We start from the raw sequence: 12,504 nt of genomic DNA, 5'->3' as shown, positions 1-12,504 counted from the left end.
ATATTTATTACTCTATTTATTTATTTATTTATTTATTTTACTTGTACATTTCTATCCTATTTATTTTATTTTGTTGGTATGTTTGGTTTTGTTCTCTGTCTCCCCCTTTTAGACTGTGAGCCCACTGTCGGGTAGGGACCGTCTCTATATGTTGCCGACTTGTACTTCCCAAGCGCTTAGTCCAGTGCTCTGCACACAGTAAGCGCTCAATAAATACGATTGATTGAACCACCTCAACCCGCTCGCACCCGGAAGTATCGCGAGAGCAGCGCCTCGTCTCGCCGTACCGGCGAAGAGCGGTGGAAAGCGGCCGGCTTTTTTTTTTTTTTCCCTCCGCGAAGACTCGCGAGAGTAAGGTTTCTCGCGAGCTTTCTCGGGAGGGATTCCACGCGGCCTCGTGAGGTTGGAAGGCCGCCCCCCCCCCGCCCCGATCCCGAAAGGCAGCGTGGTAGGCCCAGGCCTTGGCTAGCGGTAGCCAGGGGCAATTGGCCCTTCGGTCGGTCCGTTTCTCAGCTCATCGGCCCCCCTGAGCCGCCACGATGCCCAGCGCCAACCGCAAGAGTCAGGAGAAGCCGCGGGAGACCGTGGAGGCGGCGGCGGCCGAAGTGGGTGCCCTCCGACGGGACCGGCCTGGGGGTTGGGGGGGGGGCTGGAAGGGGGGCGGTGACCCCTCATGGGCAGGGAACCTGTCTGCCAATAATCAATCAATCAATCGTATCAAACTGCCCATCCTCCAAGCTACCTCTCTTCCTCCCTTCAGGGCCCTACTGAGAGCTCACCTCCTCCAGGAGGCCTTCCCACACTGAGCCCTCTTCCCCACAGCACCTGTATATATGTTTCTACATATTTATTACTCTATTTTATTTGTACATATCTATTCTATTTTATTTTGTTAGTATGTTTGGTTTTGTTCTCCGTCTCCCCCTTTTAGACTGTGAGCCCACTGTTGGGTAGGGACTGTCTCTGTATGTTACCAGTTTGTACTTCCCAATCAATCAATCAATCAATCGTATTTATTGAGCGCTTACTATGTGCAGAGCACTGTACTAAGCGCTTGGGAAGTACAAATTGGCAACACATAGAGACAGTTCAGTGCTTGAACTGAACAGTTCAGTTCAGTGCTTGAATTGGCAACACATAGAGACAGTTCAGTGCCGTGAAGCCCAGGGTGAGGCTCAATCAATACGATTGATGATGATGATGACCGTCTCTATATAATAATGGCACTTGCTAACCGCTTACTATGTGCAAAGCACTGTTCTGCAGTGTGATCAAGTTGTCCCACGTGGGGCTCACAGTCTTAATCCCCGTTTTTACAGATGAGGTAATTGAGGCTCAGAGAAGTTAAGTGACTTGCCCAAGGTCACACGGCAGACTTGTGGTGGAGCCGGGATTCGAACCCATGACCTCTGACTCCAAAGCCCGGGCTCTTTCCACTGAGCCACGCTGCTTCTGTATATGTTACCAACCTGTACTTCCCAAGCGCTTAGTACAGTGCTCTGCACATAGTAAGCGCTCAATAAATATGATTGATGATGATGATGATGACGACTGTCTCTATATGTTACCAACCTGTACTTCCCAAACGCATAGTACAGTGTTCTGCACACAGTAAGCGCTCAATAAATACGATTGATGATGATGATTTATTGAGCGCTTACTGTGTGCAGAGCACTGGACTAAGCGCTTGGGAAGTACAAGTTGGACTTGTACTAAGAGAAGCTGCGTGGCCCAGCGGAAAGAGCCCGGGCTTGGGAGTGAGAGTTAGTGGGTTCAAACCCCGGCTCCGCCAGTTGTCAGCTGGGTGACTTTGGGCAAGTCACTTCACTTCTCCGTGCCTCAGTGACCTCATCTGGAAAATGGGGATTAAGATTGTGAGCCCCACGTGGGGCAACCTGATCGCCTTGTATCCCCCCAGCGCTTAGAACAGTGCTTGGCACCTAGTAAGCGCTTAGGAAATACCATTATTATTATTATTAAGTAATTACTAGGTGCCAAGCACTGTTCTAAGCGCTGGGGCAATCAATCAATCAATCGTATTTATTGAGCGCTTACTCTGTGCAGAACACCTTACTAAGCGGCTGGCAACATATAGAGACAGTCCCTACCCAACAGTGGGCTCACAGTCTAGAAGGGGGAGACAGAGAACAAAACCAAACATACTAACAAAATAAAATAAATAGAATAGATAGGTACAAGTAAAATAAATAAATAGAGTAATAAATATGTACAAACATATATACATATATATAGGTGCTGTGGGGAAGAGAAGGAGGTAAGATGCGGGGGATGGACGAGGGGGAGAGGAAGGAAGGGGCTCAGTCTGGGAAGGCCTCCTGGAGGAGGTGAGCTCTCAGTAGGGCCTTGAAGGGAGGAAGAGAGCGAGCTTGGCGGATGGGCAGAGGGAGGGCATTCCAGGCCCGGGGGAGGACGTGGGCCGGGGGCCGGGGGTCGATGGCGGGACAGGAAGGCTGAGTAGGTGCGAATTCAGAGTCAGAATTCGTGGGTTCGATCCCCGGCCCTGCCAGTTGTCGGCTGGGTGACTTTGGGCAAGTCACTTCACTTCTCCGTGCCTCAGTGACCTAATCTGTAAAATGGGGATTAAGATTGTGAGCCCCACGTGGGACAACCTGATCACCTTGTATCTCCCCCCGCCCAGCGCTTAGAACAGTGCTTTTAGACCGTGAGCCCACTGTTGGGTAGGGACTGTCTATATGTTGCCAACTTGTACTTCCCAAGCGCTTAGTACAGTGCTTTGCACACAGTAAGCGCTCAATAAATATGATTGATTGATTGATTGGTTTGCACCTAGTAAGCGCTTAGCAAATGCCATTATTATTTTTAAGCACTTACTAGGTTCCAAGCACTGTTCCAAGCGCTGGGGCAGATGCAAGGTGATCAGGTTGTCCCACGTGGGGCTCACAGTCTTCAACTCCATTTTACAGATGAGGTCACTGAGGCCCAGTGAAGTGACTTGCCCAAAGTCGTACGGCTGACAAGTGGCGGAGCCGGGATTAGAACCCATGACCTCTGACTCCCAGGCCCGGGCTCTTTCTGCTGAGCCAGGCTGCTTCTCTACTAATAATGATGGTATTTGTTAAGCGCTTACTAGGTGCCAAGCACTGTTCTAAGCGCTGGGGCAGATACAAGGTGATCAGGTTGTCCCACGTGGGGCTCACAGTCTTCAACTCCATTTTACAGATGAAGTCACTGAGGCCCAGTGAAGTGACTTGCCCAAAGTCACACGGCTGACAAGTGGCGGAGCCGGGATTAGAACCCATGACCTCTGACTCCCAGGCCCGGGCTGTTTCTAATAATAATGATGGCATTTGTTAAGCGCTTACCATGTGCAGAGCACTGTTCTTAGTACAGTGCTGTGCACACAGTAAGCGCTCAATAAATACGATTGATTAATTGATTGTTCTGAGCCAGGCTGCTTCTCTAGTAATAATGATGGTATTTGTTAAGCACTTACTAGGTGCCAAGCACTGTTCCAGGCACTGGGTCAGATACAAGGTGATCAGGATATCACACGTGGGGCTCACAGTCTTCAACCTCATTTTACAGACGAGGTCACTGAGGCCCAGAGAAGTGACTTGCCCAAAGTCACATGGCTGACAAGTGGCGGAGCCGGGATTCGAACCCATGACCTCTGACGCCCAGGCTCTTTCCACTGAGCCACGCTGCTTCTCTAGTAATAGTAATGATGGTATTTGTTAAGCACTTACTAGGTGCCAAGCACTGGGATAGATACAAGGTAATCAGGTTGTCCCTCGTGGGGTTCAAAGTGTTAATTCCCATTTTTACAGATTTGGTCACTGAGGCTCAGAGAATTTAACTGACTTGCCCAAAGTCACACAGCTGACAAGTGGCAGAGTCGGGATTAGAACTCACGACCCCTGGCTCCCAAGCCCATACTTTCCGCCAAGTCACGCTGCCAACTCTGTTATATACCAGTAGTAATAGTGGTATTTGGTCAAGTGTTTAATGTGCTAAAGGACTGTCCTAAACGCTGGTGGACACAAGCCTCACGTGTCACAACCCGATTACCTTGTATCCATCTCAGCACTTAGAACAGTGCTTAGCACATAGCAAGCGTTTAACAAGTACCATTATTATTAATGAGTAAATTGGGTTGGACACAGCCCCTGCCCCACGTGGGGCCCACAGTTTCAATCCTTATTTTACAGATAAGGTAACCAAGGCACTGAGAAGTGAAGTAAAACTCGCTCAAGGTCACACAGCAGCAGAGTCGGAATTAGAACCCATGTCCTTCCGATTCCTCCTTCCCTTCTCCACAGCACCTGTATATATGTTTGTGCATATTTATTACTCTATTTATTTTACTTGTACATATCTATTCTATTTATTTTATTTTGTTAGTATGTTTGGTTTTGTTCTCTGTCTCCCCCTTCTAGACTGTGAGCCCACTGTTGGGTAGGGACTGTCTCTATATGTTGCCAACTTGTACTTCCCAAGTGCTTAGTACAGTGCTCTGCACACAGTAAGTGCTCAATAAATACAATTGATTGATTGATTCCCAGGCCCATACTCTATCCACTAGGCCATGCTGCTTCCCAAGTGCTTAGTGCAGTGCTCTGCACTCACTGTGCATTCAGTAAAGACCAGCGATTGATTGAGCGGGGGCATCTACCTGTCTTCCCGCTCGGACTGCTCACGGGGGGCAGGAGGGAGGGAGGCAGGCCGACTTCTCTCTCCCAGGGGTGTGGGTGGATGCCCCTTTTCTTCCCGTGCGGCCCCACCTGTCCAAGCCCTGGCTGGAGTTGGGCCTTGGGGCTCTGGGGAGGAAGAGCACCCTTTGACAGTAGAGTGATTGACCTGACTCTGAAACAGGAAACAGAACATGTGCTGAAATGGAAGAGATGTTTTCTCGGCCATCACATCTTCAAATGTGAATATATTTGTGCATCTCTATATTTATATACACACACACACACACACACACACCCTCCCCCCACCCACACACCTACATGATTTGATTAAGTTTTGAGAGCAATTTCAACTGCAGGTTGCATCAGAGAGGTCTAAAGTCAAAATCTTATCCAATTACAAGTCCAAGAGAAGTTAGGCTTGGACTGTCACATCACTGCACTTTTCCCTGTTTTGAAGCACAGGCCTATTATGAGACTCAAGCCAGGAGAAAGTAATTGTATGTATTGTTCTCTGATCCTACTGAGCTTTAAGTGTTATTATCATTAAAGTCCTTACAATGTGCCAAGCACTAAGCTCTAGGGTGGATACAAGATAATTAGGTCAGCCACAGTCCCTGGCCCAAATGGGGCTCACAGTCTGAGGAGGAGGAGGAGGAGGAACACATTTAGGCATAAGGGCTGTGTATCTTGAAGCTCTGAGGTTGCTTTTTAAAAAATGAGCTGGCTAACTTGATTATTCTTTGCAAGGGATAATGCTTTCAGACCAAAATTGTGGCACCTGAAATCTCTGGACTGCATGATGATCTGGAGTTCTGAAAATTTTTTGAGATGATTTCAATGGTCTTCCATTTAGGAGAAGGCAATTTGTTATTATCAGCTAGTCAATCTTCTAGGTGACTTTGTTCTTCCATACTGAGCACCTGAATAGTGTGTTTCCCTTCCTGGAAAGAGTTTCTCACTTGGTGAAGGCACTGAGTTTGCTCTACTTTATTCTGTTGTCCAAGACTTGAACATTTAAATAATTTAAATCAATCAATCAATAATCGTACTTATTGAGCGCTTACTGTGTGCAGAGCACTGTACTTAGCGCTTGGGAAGTACAAGTTGGCAACACATAGAGATGGTCCCTACCCAACAGTGGGCTCACAGTCTATTTATTTAAAATGATACCAAACTCAACTCATAAATTATAAGTTTTCATACCTCATAAATTGAAGGAGTGTGGCATAGTGGAAAGAGCATGGGCCTCGAAGTCAGGGGTTTTGGGTTCTAATTTTGCTCTGCCACTTGTCTGCTCTGTGCCCTTAGGAAAAATCACTTAACTTCTCTCTGCCTCAGTTACCTCACCTGTAAAATTGGAGATTAAAACTGTGAGCCCCACATGGGATAAGTGTGTCCAACCTGATTAGCTTGTATCTACCTTAGCACAGTACAATGCCTGGCACATAGGAAGCACTTAACAAATACCATTTTAAAAAATCCCTGGTTGATTAGCCTTCACTGTTGCATAGTGGTCATTGTTGAATATCATGGAGTATTTTAAATAGAAAATTATAACTTTGCACAAATTCTTTTGTTTTTCTTATTTAGGATTATGCCAAAGAAAGATATGGCCTATCTCCAATGATACAGTCACAAGAGAAACCAGGTTAGTTCTAAACTTATAGGAAATAAAGCCTTTCTAGAACTTTGTAATATTAAGGGTAGGTTCACAAGGAATTTTTATAAGGGGATTTGCTCCTAAAATCATCACATTGATAGGAGACCCCCTTTTTTATGTCCTCCAGAGCAGTTTAGTCACTCCTACTGGTGCTATTAGTAGTGCCAGTTGCACTTGGATTTGCACCCTTTGTTCACCCCTCCCACAGCCCCACACCTCTTTTGAACATATCTGTAATTTGCTTATATTCATGTCTGTTTCCCCCACTAGACTATGTTCATTGTGGGCAGGGAACGTTGTATTAAGCTTTCCCCAAGTGCTTGCAACAGTGCGTTGCGCACAGTAAGTGCTCAATCGTATGATTGAGTGATTGATACTAGAGTTGTGAAATTGTTTTGGAGGGGTTTAATCTCTTTTAAACTCCTTTGTGTCTGCCACAATAGATCTAAGGGTAAAAAAAAAAAATATTGGTGTAGGCCTTGGCCAGGGATAGAGAAAGTGACAGTGACTATAGATAGCCACCTTTGGTATGATCTGGAAGAATTTTTGAGCCAACATTGGTAGGTGGCTAGGAGGACAAAGGGCAACTGGCTAGGGAGTGGGGTTGGCGTCTCTGGTCGTCTCCTTTACTTATGTCCTATTTCAAGAAATTGGTAATTCTGTAAGAGAAAGAGAGCTAACTTAAGCCTATTGTCTCTACCAGGGTTGTTTTTATTTTTAGGTCTTTTCAGGTCACTCTTCTTTCTTTTCTTTCCCTTTTTCTGTTATCCTTAGACTTTAACACAGTCTGTGGATGATAAGCAGCGTGGCTTAATGGAAAGAGCATGGCTTGGGAGTCAGAGAACATGGGTTCCAATCCCGGGTCTACCACTTGTCTGCTGTGTAACCTTGGGCAAGTCACTTAACTTCTCTATGCCTCAGTGACCTCATCTGTAAAATGGGGAATAAGGCTGTGAGCCCCACGTGGGACAACCTGATTACCTTGTATCTACCCCACTGCTTAGAACAGTGCTTGGCACATAGTAAGCGCTTAACAAGTATCATTATTATTATTGTTAGGGCAGGGTTATTAAATCTTTTAATTTTTCCTGTATAACATATTTAATCACTTCAGTGAATGTTAATAAACTCATTTGGCTGCTACTGAGATTTTGTCTTGGATTCTCTCCTTCCCCTGACCATTTTTGGTGATCGTCTGGCTATTTGTATTGTTGGGAAGGCAGTGTGGCCTAGTGGAAATAGCAGGAGATGGGAATGCAGGAAACCTGGATTCTAGTCTAAGGAATGTGTCTGCTAATTCTGTTGATTTGTAACCTCCAAAGCGCTTAGTACAGTGCTCTGAATATAGTCAAGTACTCAATAAATACCCGTGATTGATTGATTGATACAGTCTGTAAACTCCTTGTGGGCAAGGATCGTGTTCCTCTATTCTGTTGTACTCTCAAGTGCATAGTACAGTGCTCTGCACACGATAAGTGCTCAATAAATACCATTGACTGATTTAATTGATTGATTCTTGTCCCAGCTCTGTCACTGGTCTGCTGAATGACAAGTCATTTAACCTCTCTGGGCCTCAGTTTCCTCATCAATCAATCATATTTATTGAGCGCTTACTGTGTGCAGAGCACTGTACTAAGCGCTTGGGAGGTACAAGTTGGCATCATCTTTATGACGGGGGATGATATCTGCTCTCTTAGATCATGAGTGTTTTGTAGGAAAGGGACCATGTAGGATCTGGTTATCTTGGGCTTAACCCAGTTCTTGGCACCTAGGAAGTGTCTGGTGAACATCATGGTTATTACTACTGTATGTTTCAATCAGTCAGTGGTATTTTCTGAGTTCAGAGCCCTGGACTAAGCAGTTGGAATAGGACAGAAGGAGTAAAATACATTTCTTACCCTCAGGAACTCAAGTTGCCTGAGAATCATGTTCTTGGGAAGCTTTATCCCTGTAACTCTGTTTTCTTCTGTCTGAACTCTATCCAGCCTTTGCTTTACTCTCTGACATCTAACACTCCTTTATTTTTCTGTTTTGGATCACTCTACTACTTTCCGCCCTTGAGTTATTCCAAATTAGTTTACCTCTCCATGTTCTATTTTATTTCTTTTGGGCTGAGAAGTATTACAAACTGAAAACTCTGCAGAAAGCGTGGTTTTGACCCTACCATTTTTATTTTTCCACCTCTCTCTGAACTCCCCACCCCCATTCCTTTTCACTTACACCTACTCCCACCTCTTTAGGAGGGGTCCAAAATTAGGAGAAGAGTGTTCTGAAGTTTGTTTATCATTTTCAGTAGGAGATTGCTTCCTTTAATTTGGGAGGCAGAAAGAGAAGAAAGTTCTGTAAATATTTCTGGGAAATTTTGAGTGCAGTCTGTTCTCAATGACTGTACAAGAGAGAGTAAGAGCACAAGTGGGAACTTGTAACTAGGATATTCATGCTGTGTGGATCCTGGCTTTGCCTTGGTTCTCTTAAACACCATGGTTAACTTTTTTTTATAGCATTTGTTAAACGTTTACTATTTGCCAGGCACTGTACTAAGTACTTGAGTAGGGATGTGGGTTGTGGAGGGGCACATTGAAATACTCCTTTACAAATCCGACTGGTTTTCTATCAGTAGTTACCACTCTGGAGATGTATAGGATGAGGCACTTGTCTGTGTTGATAGTAGTACCTAAAAAATGTCATGTTTTGCCTTAAACTGTGCAGTTTTTCCTTTCTGAAAATGAAATGCCCAGTGCTGAAATATAATAATTAATATCCACTTGATTCGAGTTATTACAGTAACTGATCAGTATTAGAGAAGAAGCATAACTTTGTGGAAAGAACTCAGGACTGGGAGTCAGGAGACCTGAGTTCTAATCCCAGCCTTGCCACTTACCAGCTGTGTGACTCTGGGCAAGTGATTTAACTTCTCTTTGTCTCAGTGCCCTCATCAGTAAAATGGGTCTGTTTTGAGCACCTACTAAATGTGTCTACCCCAACACTTAGCATAGAGTAAGTGCTGAATACCATTGTTATTATTACAATGAAGTTACTGGTGGATTTTCCTCATTATTCACATTATAGAGTGTGAATTTTGGCAAATTTTGCCTTCTGATTTTAGTTTTGCATTCCAGACTGGATGCTGTAAGTACCTGAGTAAGGCAAAGAGGTGTTTTACTCTACAAATAGCGTGATTTGGTTTATGGATATGCTGCCAGTGGGTGTGAAAGTTGGGAAAGCAAAGAGAGTGTGTGTGTAAATATTAAACTATTTTTGTTCGTTCATTACACTGACAATTGAAAAAACTATATAAAGAACCAAAAACCCAAGTAAAAAAGGAAGTTTTTCCCAGTCTCCAAAATGCTTTATGAATATATAACCATGTAAAGATGGGGAGCGCTTTCATTAAGCAAAATACACCTCTATGCTGTATTTCACTTCTGTTCTAGGAGTTACGCCCATAAGGTAATAATTTAAAAAGTATATTTTCTAATGGTTAAAATAATCATAAGGTGTTTGTCAGAATAATGAAGCGGCATCACTTATGTCATGCAGATCGAGTTTTGGTTCGGATTAAAGACTTGACAGTTCAAAAAGCTGATGAAGTCATTTGGATTCGTGCCAGGATTCATACGAGCAGAGCTAAAGGTGAAGTACATTGTTCTTTTTCTTTTTAACCCTTTTGAGGGTTAATTTTCCCGTTTCAGTTTCTCATTCATCAGATTTTTAATTGAAAGAGTAATAGATTTGTTCTGCTTATTATTTTGCCTCTCATCTGTGCAATTCTGAAGGGTATTTTTCCCATAGCTTTCCAATTAAATTTACTTTGTGAGATCTTGCAAGAGTCTATTCGTTAGAGACTGATACAGCCAGGAAAGTAGGTTTAAAACCTAACCAAAGAGCTTGCTTGTGTTTTATTAGCTCTTCTCAGGTGACTCCAGGTGTGGAGATGGTGGGAGAAGTGTTTAAGTGTCAGTTAGCGGTTTGAATTTATAAGTGATGTTGGTGGTAGTCATTTCTGAATCTTCAGGCTTCACCCACATTCAAAAAGAATTCCTACCTAGTTGACTTGTACCTACCCCAGCACTTATAATAGTGTTTAACACATAGTAAGCGCTTAACAAGTACCGTAAAGCAAGCAAACAATTTATCCTCATCATCAGTGGTACTTACTGAGTACCTGCTTACTATAGAAAGAGCATGGTTTTGTCACGTGGGGACATGCAGAGGAAGTGTAAGACATGATGCCTGACCCTGAAGAGCTTATGATTTAAATGACAAGGCAAGTAGACCTAAACTGGTGAAGATGCAGAGATTAAGAGCATGAGGAGAATGGATAGAAATAATAGACGCAAGTGAATAAATAGGGAAATCAACGAAAAAGTGTATAAAACCATCTGAAGAGGATGGGCTGACCAGAAAGATGGAGGAATTCATTTATATATCTTGTGTTTCTGTTGTAGTTACCAAATGTTCAGAACAGTGCATTTTACCCAATAAATACCACTAGTACTAATAAATGTTACTAATTATATTATTAAAATTAGTACTGTTATTACTACTGCTTCTGCTTTTGGATGGAATTGAGCAAATATCCACCTCATTTGCCTTATGCCAAGGTAAAACATTTAAGCATACCTCCCACTACATTAACCTAGAATATTATTTCCTTATGAATTTGAGGTTATTGTACTGCTTATGTAATGTTTCTTGTAGGACATGGTGACTAAAGAGCCATCCTTGTTGGGATTGGGCATTCTGGAAACTCATATTAAACTCTATCTTCAAGTACTCCGACTCTGCACTCTGTGTTAAACCTGTCTGATATGGACAGTTCATTAATCAAGAAGAAGCAGCAAAGGGAAACGGGTTTGGCGGGGCGGGGTGGGGGCGGGTGGCTGGTGTGTGTGTGCGCATTTGCAAAAACATATATGTATATAAATCAATGACACCCCCACCCTTCTGGATCACAAATAGCTTCTCTGTCCCTGAGGTGGCTTCCTGGTGGCAGTTGGATAGAAGAGATGAGTCGTGGGATTGGCAAGAACCAGAGGAGGTCAACGGCAAGTGGGCTAGGAAAGAGCAGTGGGAAAGAGTGGGGAGATGGAGCTGGGGAAGCAGGAGAAGTGATGCCTGAGAGGCGTCTTTAGGAGAGTTGTTGGATGGGGAGGGAGCTGCAGTGGCAGCTACAGAGAGGCAGAAGCTGGGGCAAGAATGGATCACATAGGCATGGACAGTTCACATGGGGACTAAATACCTGTTCTTCCACCTACGTAGACCATGAGCCCCTTGTGAGACAGGGATGATGTCCAGCCCGATGGATATGTATCTACCCCAGCACTTAGTGCAGAATTTAGCACATAGAAAACACTTAACTCTCACAGTTCTGTAAACTGTGAGCTCATTGGAGAAAGGCAACGTGTCTACCAACTCTGAGAAGCAGCGTGGCTCAGTGGAAAGAGCACGGGCTTTGGAACCAGAGGTCATGGGTTCAAATCCCAGCTCTGCCAGTTGTCAGCTGTGTGACTTTGGGCAAGTCACTTAACTTCTCTGTGCCTCGGTTACCTCATCTGTAAAATGGGGATTAAGACTGTGAGCTCCCTGTGGGACAACCTGATCACCTTGTAACTTCCCCAGCGCTTAGAACAGTGCTTTGCACATAGTAAGCACTTAATAAATGCCATTATTATTATTATTATATTGTATTCTCCCAAGTGTACATATTGAGCATTCGATAAATACAACTAGTACAGTGCTTAGTGCAGTGCCAGGCACATAGTAAGCATTTAGCAAATACCATTAAAAAAAGACTGATTAACAAATACAATTAAGGAGGAGGGAAGAATGTGGATTTCTACCCCTTTTTACAGATGAGGAAACAAAGGCACACAGAAGTTATGACTTGCCCAAGGTCACAAAACAGGCAGGTGGTGAAGCTGGGTTTAGAACCCAGGTCCTCAGACTCTGGGGCCCATGCCCCTTCCACTAGCCCGTGCTATTTTGTTTTGCCAATCATATTCAAGAGCAGAAGAAGTAAAGCCCTCCCATTCTTGGAACCAAGCAATAGACAGGTTTGGGGCCTTAGCAGGTTTCACATGAGCAAGTGTGAACACCACCATGACACCCTAGCAAGGTGTTTAGTATAGTTAATTTAGCTCTCTAAAATAAGTTGGTGGACTTATTTTA

General features: G+C 44.0%; 1 protein-coding gene across 1 annotated transcript in view; it reads left to right on the top strand.

Moving 5' to 3' along the window:
* The first annotated feature begins 426 nt into the window (after nucleotides 1-426).
* The window catches only part of DARS1 (aspartyl-tRNA synthetase 1), a 63,194-nt gene continuing 51,116 nt past the window's right edge, over nucleotides 427-12,504 (top strand). Inside the window, exons 1-3 of the mRNA XM_038751504.1 lie at nucleotides 427-605; nucleotides 6,264-6,321; nucleotides 9,874-9,966. Coding sequence (XP_038607432.1) covers nucleotides 540-605; nucleotides 6,264-6,321; nucleotides 9,874-9,966 — 217 coding nt within the window. The 5' untranslated portion in view covers nucleotides 427-539. The remainder of the gene's footprint in view (nucleotides 606-6,263; nucleotides 6,322-9,873; nucleotides 9,967-12,504) is intronic.

This window comes from Tachyglossus aculeatus, chromosome 9 (genome assembly GCF_015852505.1).
Source record: "Tachyglossus aculeatus isolate mTacAcu1 chromosome 9, mTacAcu1.pri, whole genome shotgun sequence".
Lineage (NCBI taxonomy): Eukaryota > Metazoa > Chordata > Mammalia > Monotremata > Tachyglossidae > Tachyglossus > Tachyglossus aculeatus.
The sequence above is the reverse complement of the archived record's forward strand: the minus strand, read 5'-3'. Positions and strand labels throughout refer to the sequence as shown.